Source organism: Channa argus, chromosome 8 (genome assembly GCF_033026475.1).
Source record: "Channa argus isolate prfri chromosome 8, Channa argus male v1.0, whole genome shotgun sequence".
Lineage (NCBI taxonomy): Eukaryota > Metazoa > Chordata > Actinopteri > Anabantiformes > Channidae > Channa > Channa argus.
The window spans coordinates 7,637,696-7,656,992 of NC_090204.1; the positions used below are offsets into that span (position 1 = coordinate 7,637,696).

The 19,297-nt window shown below is 37.2% G+C and overlaps 3 protein-coding genes across 3 annotated transcripts; all 3 read left to right on the top strand.

Moving 5' to 3' along the window:
• Window positions 1-5,844: 5,844 nt before the first annotated feature.
• On the top strand, window positions 5,845-9,189 carry LOC137132179 (duodenase-1-like). The gene is made up of 5 exons (XM_067514394.1): window positions 5,845-5,997; window positions 6,072-6,225; window positions 6,319-6,454; window positions 8,113-8,376; window positions 8,466-9,189. Exons 1-5 carry the CDS (start codon window positions 5,937-5,939, stop codon window positions 8,625-8,627), a joined length of 777 nt encoding a protein of 258 aa, XP_067370495.1. The 5' UTR covers window positions 5,845-5,936; the 3' UTR covers window positions 8,628-9,189.
• Window positions 9,190-10,118: 929 nt separating this feature from the next.
• Window positions 10,119-11,564, top strand: LOC137132180 (mast cell protease 1A-like). The gene is made up of 5 exons (XM_067514395.1): window positions 10,119-10,306; window positions 10,384-10,531; window positions 10,609-10,744; window positions 10,930-11,196; window positions 11,292-11,564. Exons 1-5 carry the CDS (start codon window positions 10,243-10,245, stop codon window positions 11,448-11,450), a joined length of 774 nt encoding a protein of 257 aa, XP_067370496.1. The 5' UTR covers window positions 10,119-10,242; the 3' UTR covers window positions 11,451-11,564.
• A 4,533-nt stretch (window positions 11,565-16,097) lies between these two features.
• Window positions 16,098-17,938, top strand: LOC137131701 (duodenase-1-like). Its single transcript, XM_067513339.1, has 5 exons — window positions 16,098-16,256; window positions 16,335-16,482; window positions 17,014-17,143; window positions 17,282-17,536; window positions 17,660-17,938. Exons 1-5 carry the CDS (start codon window positions 16,172-16,174, stop codon window positions 17,822-17,824), a joined length of 783 nt encoding a protein of 260 aa, XP_067369440.1. The 5' UTR covers window positions 16,098-16,171; the 3' UTR covers window positions 17,825-17,938.
• Window positions 17,939-19,297: the final 1,359 nt, after the last annotated feature.

Genomic DNA, 19,297 nt, shown 5'->3' on the forward strand with positions numbered 1-19,297 from the left:
CACAGTGTAATTCAGCTCCAAAGATTTGGGTGCAGCACAGAAATATCAGTTTAATATCTGATTTAATCTCTAAAATACTGTCAAGCTATTTAAAGGAAAATTGTGATATTTTCTAAAAATACACTTCAGAAGTACCCGAGAAGATCTATACTACTCGTTACTCTTTACACATTTTGCACATGGATTAATAGAATAAGATTCCACAAGTTAATTAGTGAGCTTTTGAGTTACTGGAAGACTGATCTTGTTTCCTCCCAAAAGATCCAGCCTACTGTAGCTGCTTTCCACAGACTTTAACACTGTCATCTAATGGTTGTCTCTTTTGGCAACAAAATACATAAGCCTATACCTTAGTATCTTACAAATTGTGCTTTCAAGTTATCATTTGCAAACTTTTGGAATTAAGCTAATAATAACAACACAAGACTTAAAATCAATCAGTTCCACTCTGCCCAGATCTCCCTCTGTCCCCACATTGCCCAGCCATTCAGGTCTTAGATGTTGAAATGAAATTACAACATACAAAAAAGTATTAAAGCTTTTCAGTCAAACACAATTCTCAAAACATGAGCTCAAAACATCCATCCATTATCTGTACACAGTTATCCTGTGTAGGGTTGCTGGGGCTGGAGCCTATCCCAGCTGTCATAGAGTGAAAGGTAGGGTACAGGGCAGCAGTATTTCTCAGGGCCAACACAGAGAGACATAAACAAACAGACAACTATTCACTCACACTCACACTAATGGGTAACTTAGAATCACCAGTTAAACTAACACGCATGTCTTTGGACTGTGGGAGGAGGCCAGAGTACCCAGAGGAAACTCACGCTAGCACAAATTCCACACAGAAAGGCTGCAGCCAACCAAGGATGCAAACCCACCATCTTCTGCCCCTAAAAACATTTAAAAGGGAATATCTCTGCACTGCCACCAGGCTGCTCAGTGAGTCTGGGTCACAGAGTTACTCAGCAGCACCACTACATATTATTTAAAATATTAAACAAAAGGTTACAAACTGTTGATTTTAGTTGTATTAGAGTCATTTTTGAAACAAAACAAACAAAACAAAAAAACACATACTGTATGCTTTTTTAATTTCCGTTGTAAGAAGCTATCCCAGTGCACAGTGCTCTTTATTTTCACAGACATCTGAATATAAGATAGCTGTTCGACCAACACTTGGTACAAACTAAAACATCCATGCCATAAAGTAATGCCATTTTCTGCCTGCTCTCTCGATCGAGTCGCTTCTTTGTCAGGGCGCTGCATCTCTTCTCCTCTACCTCTCCCCTTCCTCTTTTAACTGTCCAAGAATCTCTCCTTTCTTCTTGGCCTGGGGGTGCACGACTGGCTGTTGGTGCCAGTTCCAGGGACACCAAATGGGAGCTGTAATTATCATTGCTCTACCACTGTCCTGTCAGTGTGCTCGCCAGCAAAACAAGAGGGATCCTTTGGAAGTCCTGATCAAAAGCTTTGGCCTTTGATCATGAAGCAAAAGAAAAAAGCCTAAACACAGTGCAAAACCAACCAGGAATGTCCCAAAGAGAGCCCAAAGAGAGAATGGAAATGACAGCTGTCATGAAGCTCCTCCTCTGCCGTGATGAGTTGATGTCACAGGTGTTTGAGCTGTGTTTGATCTGATGTGTTGTAGCAGAGGACTGAGAGAGAGTGAGTCATGCAGTGATGTTCTTGTGTCTGTCATAGCACATGGCAGCACAGGCTGCACAGCAAGTCGAGGCTTAATGTTTCTGTGAAGCCCTAGAGCATTATACAGTGTGATTCGGAGGGAACCGTCCGAACACTTAAAACACTGTACATCCCTGAAAACATTACATGGATAGAGGTATTCGGCATGAGCCAATAAAAAGAGTTTATAGAGAAGGTTACTTTGAATGCTTCAAAATTAATTTGCAGCTGAGTGAGAGAAAAAAGTTATAATAGAAGCCCATTTTGAGCGCCTTAGCCAAAATCTACAGGGGCACAAGTCATGCTGCTGCAGCGACAACAAACCACAGCCTCTGGAACCTTTGAAACCCTGTGTGGTCATTTTCTCTCACAGCGACTGAAAAGAACTGTGGTGGGTGGGAATGAAAAAAAGAGCCCCTCACTACTCATAATACCTATCTTATGTATGTAGACGATGGGGTGGGGTTGGGTGGTGGGGGTGGCAGACGGACTAAGGCACGATTTTAAAGCGCTTACTGAATTGCCATTACAGCTCCTGAGACTAATTGTGGCTGTTGTGTGTCTCTCGGTGGCCTAGGGGGCTCTGGAGTGGGCCTGTATGCTCTTACTCAGTGGGGTTTTCAAACCGAGTGGCCCTGAAAGAGAACAAGACCACCGTAGATCAATGGCAAACCTTTCACTCTTTCACAGGCCCTCGCTAATCCTTCTGATTTGTCTGCCATTTGTTGAGGCACATTCACAGTTCCCTGAATTTAGGATTAGCCCTTGTTTTGTTACAAAAACAGCCCAAGTTATAATGCTGAATAGATGGACCAAAGGGTGGACGATGGATGAGGGTGCATGTGAGTTTGTGAATGTTTTTGTGTATAGTTATTGGGTATACGCAAATTAATGATCAAATTCACGTGAAAACGTATACAATGTGTCTGTTAATTGCCATTTTAGTAATAACTGATTAAAAAAATATAGTTTGACATCTTTTCCAGACGAGCTTTTGCTCAAAAGCAACAGAGAATCAGCAGCATCTTCCTTGAAAAAAACCTGAGTGATAGAATATATTATTAACACAGTTTGAGTTTAGTATTTTGTCTGGTATTATGAATGACAGGAAACTACTATTAGAGTTTTTTCTGGACATGTTCATCTTGTGCCATGTGTTAAGTGTATGTAAATTAATGATCTTTAAAACTTTAGGAGACATCAAATATACTGTGATGTAGAAAATGTGTACAAAGTAATGCATTAAAATATCTGGACCTCTACATGTGTCGATATGACACAGTAATGAATTAAGTGTAAAATGTTTTACATGTGTGTCGTGTATGTGACATTTTGGAAAATGTTTGCTGACATGATGGGAAATCAGCAAAGAAGGTAAAGTAAGCTGGTTGGTTCACTGTTTTGAGTCAATAAACATTTCATAAAGGAGAGGAAAAACATGAACAAATTGATTCATCACAGTGCAATACCTGCAAAGGAAATTCAATTTTATTAAAGGTATAACAATGTCCTTTGAAGCCTAGAGTTTGTCTCCACTCTGCTGTGTCTGAAATGAGACTGTGCTTGGACAGTCTTGGCAGCCTGCAGCAGCACTATCAGACTAAAGCCAACTCATCACTGAGTGGATTAGTGTTCACGTCTGAAGTAACTTACTGGACATTAGACAGGGCTGCTGAGTGGCACATGCGCCACATTTCCCCTAAAGCCTTGCCTTGCCACGCTCCAGGTATGCGGTGCTGACTGGCCAAACCCCTTGTCAGCATTCTCTGGATGCCTGCAGCCGTGCCAGACACCGGGGGGTGAGGTGAAGAGCTGGATGGAAAGATGAATGTGTGAATCTGAGTGGATGATAGAAAAAGCATGGAAGGTAAATTGATGTAATGTACTGGGGGAATAACAGTAAGGATATGAGAACTCCATATTGAGTTTAAAACTGAGGAGCGACAGAGTGCATTGACAGACGATTTAGTCTAAAAAGTCTAAAAAAAAAAATGTTTTTCCATGTGTCACAGATGGAAAGCAGACTTCCTTGCACATAGCTTGTAGAGACAAATTTTAAATATGAGCAAGACTAGCTGTTCACACTACCGTGACCAATGGCACTGGGTAGGTTTAGGTCACACTGCTTTCACCATTTCTGTGACTAACAGCTTACCAAAATATATAAAAAAAAGTACACAAAATCTGAGGGAGAAATTATTTAAAATGTCATGGAGGCTTAAAGGGGCACAGACCATCTCCTACATTGTATGGTTTGGCCAGCTGATTCAGGCCAACCACATATTGGCCCGGTCAACATCATGAGTTGTGTTTGGCTGTTAGTGACTGGAAAAGACCAAAGTCAGTGTTGCTTCATGCAAACGTTGAGCTGTGCCAAAGCCTATCCACTCTGCCCCTCAAGCCCTGCTGTGTGTGAAGTAATTCTTCATGCCAGTGAAACCAGACAGATTCTGTGTTTTGTCACTGCATGTATGGTGATATTTCTTTTACACTGGGGTATTTAAAGATTAACAGGTGAATGTTCTTCCTCAACATTTATGCACAATGTCAAAATCTGCTTTCCCTTTCCTGTAAGGGTGGTGGATATAAAGCGGATGAGAGAGTTTCTACTGAATTAAACCCTGTGGGATATATCAGTCTATAAGTAAAACATGCAAATGTCAGTCAAGGATCCTAAATTAACTCCAACTGAGTCTGTAATCCTAACTATAACCAGGGTGTAAAAACAAAGACTAGGTAATGTTTATGAAACATGTCCTGTTGCATACATTTATATGTACAGCAGGTGTAGAAAATTATGAAGAAGCTTTAAAGCAAGACCACAGTGAGGTTTAAAAGCCAGGGCCCACCAGGCTCAGGCTTTTCTTTCAGAAACTTTATGTAGAAAACCAGAATAAAAGACTTAAGCAAAATATAAAACACAACGAAAAGCACAGAACACCATCTACATCAACACAGCTGTATTTAAATCAAGGCACAAATAGAAAACATAACAATATGTTAACTATCTAGTTTCATACAGGTTTTATTCTTTTTATTCCACACCTCAGTTGTAGCTCAGTTGGCAAGGCAGCCATTCAAGGACCATGTGGTCAGTGGTTCAATTCTCATGGCTATGTGCCGAAGTGTCCTTGAGACTGAACCTGGGTCAGGTGAGCACCTTGCATGGCAACCACTGCTATTGGTGAGTGAAAGGGTGAATGAGAAGCAACAATGTAAAGCAGATATAAGTAACAATTTACCATTTACGACTTCACAAATCTCTGCACCCACTGGTTGAAGCCAGTCACGATTAAATTGCTTCAAAGCATAGAGGTCCAGAGCTTAATTCTTAAACATAGAAGACCACATATTAATACAGATTGTAAATAAACAAAGATTTTATTATTTGTAGACTAAAGACAAATAAGCCTAAAAAGATGGAATTGTCTTTAATGTACCATGGAGGGCAGGAAGAAGGTAGCAATATGGTAGAAAGCATTGAATAGGTGCAGACCATTTAGATATCATTACAGTAGGAAGATTAAACAACTCAAACAGTTATTTTACATTGGTCACAAAATATGGAGCTGTAGCAGCCCCTGATGGTCAAAGCCAGTGCAACTCTAAAAGTCTTACTCGAAACTCTGGCACTCTCTGCTGGACACCACGAGGAACTGAAATAAATGAGTTGTAGAAAGATGTAACACTGGATGCGTCCATGTGTAGGAAACGATGCAGTAAGACAGTAAGATCACAGTTGCAAAGTTAGTTTATTGAAAGAATAAATGACAGAAATTGACATTACACATTGTACAAGGTTGGAGCATTTATCTGCATCTATGGAAGCAAAAATATAATGAATAGAAAATAATGAAAACAAAGAAGAAGTTAACCTGGGTTTGTGTATCTGTTGGCCTAGTTGCATGTATATGTTTATTTCAAGACAGAGTTTGTGTTTACTTTTCAATACCCCAGTTAGAAACATTGATTTCACTGGTCCTGGTTTCAAATGGTCTTTTTTAAAATATTCCACTGCAAATTTGTATTTGCATTTAAAAATCAAATTTCACAAACCAGTAGCCTTAAGTATGTGAGTATTATTTTTTCTCTGTCAGGATTTGACTTGAGCATGCTCGCATGCATGTGCACTAAACAAGGGAAGGTGTGAAAAGGAAGTCAAGATGAGGTTAAAAAGAAACCGCTTGGTCTCTGGCACAGCAAATTTAAAGGTTAAACTTCAGTAGCAACAGCTTGAGTGTCCTGCAGGGATGATGCAATATATGCATAGCTTTCTGCTTTTTCACGTTGTGATATGTCTTATACAAAATGGTAAGATTGCATATTATTAGAGATTTCGCCTTAAATATCTTTATCTATTTTAAATGTTTCTCTTTTCTTTTTAGCATTTGGGAGTGAAATCATAAATGGTAAAATAACGAAGGAGAAGTCAATGATGTATATGGCTTCAATGCAAAACAGTTCAAAAGAACATATATGTGGAGGATTCCTTGTCAGTGAAGACTTTGTAGTCACAGCTGCGCACTGTGATGACACTGGGTGATTTAACTCTTCAAGCTGTTTTTTATTATATTATACTATTTTTTATAACCTATTAAACTTAAATAATGCAACCTCTCAATATGTGTGCAGGAATCTTTCAAGTGTCGTTCTTGGTACCCACAATCTTAAGAAGGTTGACAGTCACACGATGAGGTACAACATAAAGAAGTGCAAACACCCATCTTATGTGAATGCAGCATCTGGTTATGACATCATGCTTCTTAAAGTAAGTAAATGTCCCTTTTACTGAATCTAAACATTTTACCGTCTACTCCTCCATCTTACAACATCATACTTTTTGTTTAGTTTTTCTGGTTAAAAAGTAGCTTGAATTTAAATTTGATGAACGTGGGCCAAAGGCAAGGTGAGTGCTTTCTACTGATTCAATGGTTTTTCAGAATAATGACAGAAATCAAACTCATGGACTCCCAACAGGAAGGCAGAGGAATTGTCACAACATAACACATGATGGTCAATTGTGTTTTATTTATTTTTTGTCCTTTCAGCTTATCCTGTGAGTTCAGCAGATCATTGTCCGCATGCTGATTTGGCACAGTTAGTTACAGTGACTCAGGAGTCACTGTAAAAAACCCCACTGTAAAAACCTTAATGAATCCTAACTTACATTTTCTACTTAAATTTACTAAGTTATCAACAATATGCACTTGTTACTAGTTTTCACTTTACTTATTGTTTTTGAGTGAAGCTGTCTTAAAACAACCAAGGACAGTAGCAACAAATGAGGCAATGAGACTACTTAACCAATGAGAGGCAGCATTTCACAAAAAGGTGCTTGGTCTGCTGGGAAAACTTTTAGGCAGGTATTAAAAGGGTCATGAAGGCAAGTAATAATGGGGTCACAGCATCCTGGTGGAATTCATAAACCCAGAGCAAAATCCTTTGCTAACATTTGCTAATGATGGAGCGAGTTTTACATTTTTTGAAAGTGGATTGCTAGTAAAATATATTTACCATTTATGTAGTACAGTGTGAAGAACATTTTACACTATGGTGAGCGTGATCTGAGCACTAGATGATTACAGCTAATTGAATGACTGGGAAGTTGGGGGTCTATGTATCTTAGTAGTATAGTATATAATGGCATAATAGTGTTGTATAGTGTAGTATTGTTACAATAGTAATGCATGTTCCTTTTGGGGGGAGTGCCGTGGTTAACAAACAAATATTCTAAGAATCAGATCCAGATGTAAATACCTGGAAATCCAAGCTAAAATATTGATCTTTTGTAAAACGCCGAATGTTTTCAGCAAAAATAACTCACTGTTCCAATGCTTTTAGACGTTCTGTATGTTGATTGGAAGACAGCACACAGTAAACTCAACTTGAAACAACTGTTCAAATGTTCAAAATAACTATTCTGAATACTACATACTGAGATAAGAGTACACCAAGTACATTTTTAAGTACTATATTTCTAGTTGTGTAAACTAAATTCTAAGTGTACTACACTTAATAAGCATTTGCTGGCAGAAATGCAATTCCTCTTCCAGTTTGCTTGTTTTTTCTTCAAGGCGATCAGTTTGCATGCTTTTTTAGGGAGGGTCAACTAATTGGAATGTACAGTGCAGGAAAAGCTTACATTGGAAATGATTATTCTAGTGCATAAGCTAAAAAATATTTTCAATCATACAAGTTTGCTCTTATGCCCTAAACTGTTTCAAAGTTTGATACTTTAGGAAGACTGTACCTTTTATTACAGAGACAAAACACTTTAGCTTTCCAGAACTATCATCTTTACCAGCAATAAAAATAGCTAAAAGTCAGTTAGAGAAAAAGACCATATTGTGAAATGAGGATGTGTTGCAGGTTTTTATTATTTCTTTCTTTGTTTGTTTCTTTCTTTCTTTCTTTCTTTGTCTCTAGCTGTCTAGGAAAGCTCAACTGAGCAAAAAAACACAAATTAAGACTATTCAACTCTCAAGTCATCAAATAATTCTTAAAAAAAAAAAAATATGCAGCGTAGCCGGATGGGGCTACACAAGAACTGGTGGCCAAACCGTTGACAAGCTGCAAGTGGTGGATGTGCCACTTATCAACCTGGAAAAGTGTCAGGAGGCATGGAATAATATCCTCCCTGTCAATGTTGTGTGTGCAGGCGGATATGGCACAAACAAAGGCTTCTGTCAGGTACGTTTGCTGTTTGTTCCCAAAAAACTGGCAACTGGTAAAGATGGCACATATATAAATTAACAAATAAAGTGTCTTCCTTCTCATAGGGTGATTCTGGTGGCCCTCTGGTGTGTAATGGGAAAGCAGTTGGTGTTGTATCTTTCAACAATAACCAAAAGTGTGACTACCCAGATGTGCCCAACATCTACACAGATATATCAAAATATCTGCCCTGGATCAAAGACATCCTAAACAAAAAGCATTGTTAAATGTAGAAAATGTATAGAATTATTGAGAATTGTAGTGCTACGGTGTCGGCCAGTTAAAAAATGCATTTGTATCTTTAAAGTTATTCCTTTATGTCTAGCTATATTGTTACTGCTCTAGATTGGCTTTAAAGCTTACAGTATACAAAACATGTTTTATAGCACTCGTTCACATATTCAGCTCTGATCAGCTTCAGCAGACTTTGTGATGATGTCTATTTAGACTGTTATTTGGTGAGCTGAGACTGTGGAAACATAAATTCTCAGACCTGCAGCTTGAAACTGTGGTTACTGTGGTTTATCAAGACTTAATTTGAGTTGCAAGTGGTATCACGTAGATCCACACCAAAGACACTGCTGTTATGTTTGTATTTTAGCTTAACACATTCATCAAACTAAAGGTTATTTCATGTGGTTATGCAGCAGTTTCCATAAATGTGAGAAATTAACCAGAATGTTCAAAATGAATAAATTTAAGGGAATTAAATTGTCATAGATGCAAGATGATGGTGGAACAGGGAAATCAGATTTTGACTGTCACAGTAATAAAATGCATGACAAAGAATGGATGGTTATTGTCATTGAAATGATACATGCATATTAAATATGAAGTTTGACTATTTAATAAGACAATAACACAAGCAACATTTAAGATGTGTTATCTTTCTTGCTGTATCTGTCATAAAAAGATGGATGCTGTATGGTCATTAACCTACTCAGTAGTTACCGTGTGAAGTGCTTTGAAATTGTAAATGTTTGTACTATTATTGTGAAATGTTTTGCAATTTCTCGTTGACAATGCAACCACACTGCAAGCATATGCCATTTCTATGAAAGCAAGTTGTGTCACTTCTAGTTTTGACATGATTTACCACAGTGCAGCACTCTTCGGAGCTGACCGCAAAACATTTGGCCCAGATGAACATATACTTGTTTTGTCACGCTAAGATTGACAGTCAGAGAGCTTTCATTTCACACATTAAAAATACATGTCACTTACTGACATGTTCCATTGTGGTCAAGAGAAACAACATCATGATGCTCTCTTAGCAAGCAGCTATAAATGACTAGAGCAGTAGTCTCGTAACTGTGGATATGACTACTGAAAGTAAATACATGCCTGAAACTTGCTGGTTTTTCCTAGTCATTTAGTTTTCAAAGACAGAGGCATGAATCCACAACAGACTAAAGGTCATCTAAAATGTAGATCTAAAACAAAAAAGTTGGCTTTTCACTTGCACTGACGGAAGAATGTTTTAAGCATTTCCTGATAAAGAGATTGACAGAGCCATCAACAGAATACAGAAATAAATGGATTCATGTGATAGTCAGATGATCATATACCTGTGTGTACACATTAGGATGACATGCAGCAGAAGCTCAAGCTTTGCCCATACTCAAAAATTTGAAATGGTACCTCATTTCTTTACTGACCGCATCCCCCAGTCTCTACAAGACAAGTTAAAGGTCGCACTGATGCAGAGACCACTTAACATGTCAAGATGATGCGAATGAAAACCGCAGGGTTGCCTACGAAGCAAACCAATGTGCTTAAAAGCTGACTTGACACTTCAAAGAAGACAGGTTAAGAAGACAGGTTTGGTTTACTGCCAACAGGATGTATCGTTTTCACCCATTTCTGCTTTTTCATCTCCTGACATGTCTAAACAATGGACAAAATGGTAAGATTACCAAACCACATCAAATGGTTCTCTGTTGGTAATATAAACTAATTGTTTATTCCATTTATTTTTTGAAGCACTGGGAAGTGAAATCATAAATGGTAGAAATGCGCCGAAGAACTCAATGCAGTTTATGGCCTCGGTGCAGGCCAACACACAACATGTGTGTGGAGGATTCCTTGTCAGTGAAGACTTTGTGGTTACTGCTGCTCACTGTGGCAAACAGTAAGTTATAATTCCTTTGTTTAATACATTTAATCTGATTATTACTGATGAAAAATAATTACTGATCTGTCATTTAGAAATTTGACAAGAGTTGTTCTTGGCACTCACAATCTCACAAATGTTCCTGATGACGCAGTAATAAAAATTAAGCAGAGGTTTAAACATCCATTGTATAAGAAACCTGAACTTGGATATGACATCATGCTTCTCCAAGTAAGTAGCTTAAAGTTAACTTAAATATAGATATCTGTAACATTCATGTTAAATGTTGGTTATGTCCCCAAAATGAAACAAAACAAAATCATAACTGTTTAGCAAAGGTCCATTTTGTAGTATGCTAATAGGAATTGTATGGAGTTTAATTTACAGTACAAACTGTGATTTTGTGTGTTTTACAGCTGTCTGAGAAAGCTCGACTGGACAGCAAGATAGTAAAAAAGATACAGCTTCCGAAATCCAACAATAAGATAAAAAACATGGGAAAGTGCAATGTGGCTGGATGGGGTTTCACAAAAACTAAGGGTGAAGCTGTTGACGTTTTGAAAGTGGTGGATGTGCCTATAATTAACCTGGATGAATGCAAGAGGAAATGGAAAAATGTTTGCTCTCTTCCCGACAATATTATTTGTGCAGGTGGATCCGGCACAAACAAAGGATTCTGTAAGGTTCGTTTTCTGTCCAGTAACAAAAACTGTCATCTGGTTTCTAGTCTAAAAGTCCTAAACATTTTATAATAAAATAGTCTACCTTCTCCTCACAGGGTGACTCTGGTGGGCCTCTGGTGTGTAATGGGATGGCAGTTGGTGTTGTGTCTTTTAATAAGTACAATTGTGACTACCCAAATTGGCCCAACATCTATACAGACATATCAAAACACATTGCCTGGATCAAAGACATTCTGAAAAAAAAAGAATTGTAAATAGTCTACGGAATAACATGCTCCTCATGTGTTGTGGAGGAAATGATGTATTTAAGTTACTCTGTTTGTTTCACCTCCTAATTTGAAATTCAAAATAAAGCTTTAATTTTAAAATACTGTCTTTTTTTCTGTGGTTACATTCTTCACCAGAACACAGAAACATTTCGTAGTTATTACAGAACTTTTCAGGGTACAGTGGTAATTTTGTTGCACTGGAAAAACCCTGCAGGTCCACAAAAATCCAGCTTACTACTTTTTTGTACAAACAGACAAGTGGCATGTTGTTTAAACATATTCTAGATGCTGGTCAATGAGCAATAATGATTTGTCTAAGCTGACATTACTTTCACCATGACTGTGAGAACATGGATGTTCAAACCTGAACCAGTGGTTTCTGTTGTTTTAATTTCAGTGGGCTCAAGTGTACTAAGAAAAAAAGCCTTTGCTTCTGTGTACTTTAATTACTACGGTTCACTTTTGATGCAACTGAGTAGTATCTGCAAACAGGAGGAGAATGAGTGTGCCAGGGAGCTTTAAGTTAGAGAAGTCTAGTACTGTGTCGCTAACGCAGCTGCACTTGGCTTCTGTACTTTCTGGATTTAAACTTTCACTTACTGACTGTGTGTGTCACCAGATGTTTGAGCTTAACATGGCAACAAAGTAGAAATATAGATGAGATGTCAATAAAGTGGTGATGAGTCATAGGAGTCAGAAACCTAAAATTACTCATGCATGTGCATCACCTTGTGCACTACCAGATCTTTAAGCATCGATAAAATAAACACTAACAAAGACATATAGGTTAAGGATGTGGACCTAATGTCTAGTTTAACATATTTATAGATACATATACTGTAAAGGATTCTAAATATTTAAAAGCATGCTAGCTTTTGCTAATTGGCACTAAACACAAAAATTGTGTTTTGTGCTAATTCATTATTTGTTGTGTTTAGTGCCAATTACACAAATGTTACACAAGAAACACAAATGTTGTATATTTACAATTTATCATATAACATTGAAGTTGTAGGGTCAATGATTATAAAAAAGAAAAAAAGATCATTCAAACAGACAATAATACACAGCTTGAGGGTTCCACTGCAAAAAGGATGTGGCTAGAAGTCAAGATAACACCGATAGATAACCGCTGGTTAAGCTGCTCTATCTATTTGACACCTCAATGACTTGAAATAATGCAACTTCCAGGTATTATGCATGCTCTGCAGACACGTCTGCTTTATCATGTGCTCATATACATCTCTCAAATATCTGATTATTACTCTCTGGCTGGGGTCAGTTTCATTTTTATCATACCCTTTCATCACTTAAGAGTGAAATCAAACATGATAAAAAGGACACAGAGAAGTATGTGCTTTATGTCAAATCAAATCTTTTTGCTACATCTTTGCCAGAATAGATGAAATATTCAATCCCCTCAGCAAAGTCTGGAGCTCCTGAGTCTCTTCAGCATATAACATCTTAAATGGCTCCTTTTAAACTCAATATATATGAGTTGGTCGAGTCACAGCTTTCCCCTGTGGGAAGCTGTGACCACGCACAGTTAGTAATTTGTTTTTAATTCTCTAGCATTGTACCAAACATTCATAACCACAGTAGTGGAAGGTACAACCAACGCTTTTCGTAATACATCAAAAGCTTTACCATTAAAGAATACCTGAATGCTGAGTAGAGCACGGCAACAACAGAGCAGGGAAAGAGAGGGCTGGGCAGAGCAGAGGGGACTAATTTCAAAGTTTAGGTTTGTATTTTTATGGCATATATTTTTACTTTTATTCTGTTTTTATTGTATTGCATGGTTTTATTCTGTTAATCATTTGCCTGAATGCTTTAAAAGTAGTTTTAGGGCCACCTGTGATTGATTGAAATAAACTGTTGGTCAAAGGTGGGTGTGCATGAAGGTAAATGCTGTGACACACAAAGCCAATGCAAAAAGAACTAGTGGTGATGCAGATCAGCGGCTGAGTCACCTCTTGTTCCCTTTTATTTTAACAACTGGTGTTTAAACAGACCACAAAGATGACAGTCGATAACCTTTTGGTGCTGCACAGTCTATACTAGCGTGAGAAAGAGAACACAAAGACCTGCAATGTATATATGTATGTGTAAAGTAGGTCTTACGCCATTTGGTGTTGCAAGAACAGTGACTGTTATATTGTGTCAGAGGTTTCATTGAATCGTTGCACTCATTTGCCTCATGGTGGATGAGGGTGAGGCCCTTGCAGGCCCTTGTTACCAGCAGACACCAAGAAGGACTTAAATGAAGTAGAATATGAATATTCTAGTTTGCTTCCACCTGATTTTTATTCCACCTGTGAGTAACCCAGTTTATGACACCAGCCTTAGCTCAATTCTGGAAGTTTTGTTTTAAGGCCAATGTTTTTCAAGCAAAGGCTCTTAGAATGAATCAAAAGTTGTCTAAAGACTTAATTGCTATTTTATTTTCAGCTTGAAAGAAAAACAAACTTGTTAAAGGGCGACTTCACCAATTTTCAACTTGCTTTCTATGGCTTTAGGTTATGGTATATATGTACATTAATGCTTTTAAACTCCCCTCTGACTTCCTTATATTAAAACATTTCTCTGCTTCTAGCTGAAAAACTCGTCTTTTTCATCATTTCCAGTTCAGATGATGTCATCTGGAGAAGGTCTTTGATAGTATGAGCAACAAAATGACATCCTCTGAGCTGAAGGTTCATCCAAGTGATGTCATATGCAGGTATTTTTCAGCTAGAAGTGTAAGTATATATTATACTTTGACATAGAGACATTTGTCAAAATTTGACATTTATGTACATGTAGAACCCAAATTAGAACCAGAGGAAGCAGATTCAAAATCAGTGAAGGCGTCCTTGAAGGGAAAAATATTAAACTGGGTAGGGCTTCTTGTTTGTTGGAGTGGTATCTTTCAAGGGTCAAAAAGCATAGACAGCGAAGCTCTTTTGTCTGACTCTGGCCCAGAGCTACATATTTGTTAGTACTGTTTGTGAAAATGAATTTGTAAGCATAAAAGAATTGTATGATGCTGTAGACTCTGAATAAATTAAAACAAATGTGAAAACGTTTCTTTGCATTTCGCAGTTCTTTTGAATTTCTGATACTCTCCATCATGTACTAACTAATGTGCAGCTGTGATAGAGCACTGACACTGAACTTTCATTCTAGAAACTAGTTTCTGTGGTTTGTTTAGTTTGCTTCAGAATTCAAAGAAATGTTCCAGTGAGCTGTGTCAATGAGCTCCACACTGAAGACAAAAAGGAGGTCAACACTTAAAAAAAAAAGGCCAGAGGTGAAAAGGTTCACATGAACCTTTAACTTACTGATCTGCAAGTTATTTTCTGTAACTGATTGCCTGATGTTATCTAGGCAGTGATAAAAACATCTTCACAGTCCCAGAATGAACAAAACTCGAGTGTGAGCTTGAAATGTAAATTATTAAAACTTTTAAAGGAATGTGTACTGTAAAATAAAATGAAGGACTGGTATTAATGTGAGGTTATTTTAAAGTCATCAAATACTGATTGCATAATCTTAAGTACATGTGTGCGAGACTGACAAGACGACGTAACCACAAGCACAGATATCATAATCAACCAAGTTATCAAGTTGTAGAGATCAAAACCAAAATCTTTATGATTAGATTCTACCAGTAAGACACGCACATGTCTGTGAGTACACGAAGATAAAAGAAGTTAGTACAACATGACTTGGCAACAAATAGTCTAGTAAGATACAACAGACATGTACTAATGTTAAACAACAGGGTATGAAAAACTAAAGGTCACAACATGAAAGCAATTTGAATTGGATTGAAATTTTCTCTGTTTAAAGGGACTATAACATCAGTGTTTGAACTAATCAAGCACTGACATTAATGTAAGCTTTTTATCTAAGTTTCTTCCTGTGAAGATGTGGTGCCAGTATGTTTTGTGAGTGACTATGCATGTGGGTTATTGTTATTTTGAGTAAAAGAATGAATGCAGTTCACTTATTGCTGCTCCTTGCTGCTGTCAAATAATGATTAAAGGCCTTAAACAGTGTATTGTTTAAAGTTTAAGCAGGAAACTAGTTTCTACACGTGGTAAATTTGGCATGGAACATACAACAAAAACACACAGTAGGCAACAGTGACGGCTACAAATCATTTGCTTTCTTTGCATTAGCAAATCATTCCTTCATTAAATACAGCTACAGCCTACATGAAAGTGTTACCCTTATAATTTGGTGTGAACCTGACCAACAGCAAGAAGAATGAGGTCAAACAGGGTCCACAGTGTAAAATGATCAAATGCAAAAGATAAATTGTGAATGAAAAAAAGGAAGTTCAAAAATGGATAAACACTGGGTCAAGGTGAGATATGATTTTCACACTAATAAATCTCAGTGCTATATGTTCTTCACTAGGTCCAGATGGGTGCAAAATAATCTAAATCAAAAGGTTAAAAAATATTAAAACTGAAATAATTAAGAAGGGTAGAAATAAGCTAACTCAAAGACTGTAATATATTCATCTCATACTGATCACTGCTCTAGATGTCGAGACACAAAAAAACAAGATGATGCAAAGATAAATTAAGCTGCAAACTTGCATTGCAGACAGCTTGTGGTTACAATTCAAGATAAGGTCAATGATAAGGGAACTTGCCAACATAAGAGCTGCTCTATAAAAAGGTCTACAGTGTGTGACAATCCTAACAAGACAAATGAATTGTCTTGCTGGTTTAATGGATCATCTGTACAAATTTCAGCTTTTTCTTCTTCTGACACTTGCATGTCTTGGACAAAATGGTATTAATGCAAAAAACTGTTTTTCTCCAGTTATTTAATGGGACATACATTAAATATTGTGTTTTCTTTATTTTGCAGGACATGGGAGTGACATCATTAATGGGAAAAAAGTTCCACCAAATTCAATGCTGTACATGGCCTCAGTGCAGACGGTCCAAGGCCATGTGTGTGGAGGATTCCTTGTCAGTGAGGGCTTTGTATTAACGGCTGCACACTGTGGCAATGAGTGAGTCACCAATATTAATTTTGAAGTTTTGACTTGTGATTAACAGAATATAAAGGTGTAAAGATTTAGCTCCACTTTTACCAGATGCAACACTACTGATGTCTGCACCAAATTAAATAAGTAATTATAATCCAGTATCAGTACAATATTTTGATGCTAAAACTTATTGTACATGCTTAAATAAATAATATTTGCACTTGCAAATTCATGTTATCAACACCGTCTACTTCAATGGTGATTGAAATACTTACTGAAATACTGAAATTCATAACAAACAGACTTTCTTTTAATCATTGACTCAGTCGCCCTGACACCCAGAGAAATGCTTGTTAATGGAGTACTTGTACTTTCATTCATCAAATACATTTTACAACATGTTAGTATGTCAACTTGAAGAATTTGAAATGCACTTAACATATCTATAGCACTTCCTTAGGCAAGTAGTTGCCTAAGTTAGAAGTTGCGATTTGGCAGACGTTTGTATACTTCTGCCAAATCGGGGACTTACCATTTTCATTATACCCCATTTAGGAATCTTACAAGTGTTGTGCTCGGCACCCACAATCTCAACACTGTTCAACAAATGATATTTATTGAAAAGAAATGCAAACCCAATACCTACAAGGATGTGGGATATGGTGATGACATCATGCTCCTTAAAGTAAGTGAAGTCTAACATCCATATGACAACAAATGTGTATTAATTGAATGTCTGTTCAATAAGAAGATAACTTGTTGTGAAATGATTAGACTTTTGATTTTAGGGTTTAATTTTAAGTTTCTGATTCAATCTCTCCAGCTGGGTAGAAAAGCTCAAATGGACAACAGTGTACAAATAATTCCACTCGCAGAAACTATCATAAACATAAATGAAAATGCACAGTGCCATGTTGCTGGATGGGGAAAGACCTCAACTCGTGGGAGAGTTGTGAACGAGCTGAGAATGGCAGATGTGTCTATCATTGACCCACAAGTCTGTAAGGAGAAATGGCCTAGACTTCCTCATAATGTAATATGCGCCGGTGGATACGGCACAAACAAAGGATTCTGTCAGGTACAGTATACTTTCTGTCATTCAGAAAAAAATGTCAAGTGATGTCAAGTGTCAAGTGAGTATATAGAAGTGGTATGACGGTCTTAAATAATGGTTAAACAAAAACATATTCCCTTTTTACAGGGTGATTCTGGTGGCCCTCTTGTGTGCAATGGGTTAGCTGTTGGTGTTGTGTCTTTCAACAAGAACTTTAACTGCGACTACCCAGATGTGCCCAATGTTTACACTGACATAACAAAGCACATTTACTGGATCAGAAGCATCATCAGACAAAACAACTGTTTTTAGTAAAATAATTTGCCTTCTGCGTGCAATTATTTTAAGATGGCGGTGTTGTGGTGTGTCTGGTTGCTTTCCAGGTGTAATGAAAAAAGAAAATCCGAATAAACAAGCAATTTCAAACACTGTGTGGAATTTCTTTCTGTAAAAAAACTTAACAGGCGACACAAAGTGTGTGATAACCCTATACTGATAAAACATCCAATGAACCTACAAATTATATTTCCACTCAACTGACCAATTGAAAGAGAATTAAGAAAGTACTTAAATGTAATTTACTGATATGCTCATGGTTTAAAATATAGAGTAGCTTTTAATATTTAAACCACATTGTAAGATCAGAATTGTTAAATGAGGATATCAGGCCATGAGCAATACAGGAATGTCTAGAAACTAGTGCTGGTGGTGAAGAAATTAATACTAAAGATGCAAATGAAGCAGGAGTCTGATGAGCATGATAAAGAATCCATAAAGTGCTGAATCCAAATGAAAGTAAGTTTGGAAAGAAAGAAAGTTTGGGTAGATCCAACATTTAAAGAACAACAAAGAGGGAACAGGCAACACGTTTGACAGCTATTAGATGATTAGCCCACAGAGATCATTGTAGATCTGATGGTTAAAAAAACGACAGCATTCAGTCAGCTTAGTTGGAAGTGAAGGTAATGAAAATATGTGTACTGGGTTTTATGTCTTCCTGATAGAACATTTGCTATACTTTAAAATGTGTCTCTTATAAGCTGTTATTAGTAGTGGATATGATTAAAAAAACACTTTAAATGATGTCAGTAGAACACTTAAATTGCAGAGAGTTTGGCTAGGAATCAATGTGGAATTAACTATAATGACATGATACACAATGCGTAAAACAGTACTTTGTACACCAAAGCTTGCTGTGTCAGTTTCTAACGTATGACCTGTAATAGTTTGATATAAAATGCCTTGGAAACATTGCTAAGACAAGCAAATATATTCATTGGTCTTGGGCAGATAAATCAGACATAGACTCAGTGACATATCCATTTCTCCATCATCCACACTTATCCTGTTTAGTGTTGCGGGGTTGGAGTTTATCCCAGCTGTCGATGGGCAAAAGGCAAGTTACACCCAGCATAACCCAGCGTGTCAAGTACTTCCACACTAAGGGATCTTGGTCACATCTGTGTTCACTAGTCTGATTAACACAATGTTCACCTCATGTTGTATTCTAAAAAGTTTAGGGAGGTTCAAAAGTAACAAGAATAATTCATAATTTAAAATAACAACAACAACAATAAGAGAAGATGGGAAAGGTATCTGCCAACAGTCAGTCTCTCTGGACACAAACCATGTAGAGAAGATCTAAAAAGGCCCAGACTGACAAATAGGTGCTGGGAAGAGTAAATTAAGCAATAAATAAAAAAATCTAAATATAATAAGAAACTAGGTCTCAGAAATAGTTGTGACAGACTGTGGTACACATCAAATACTGATTACAGTATCTGT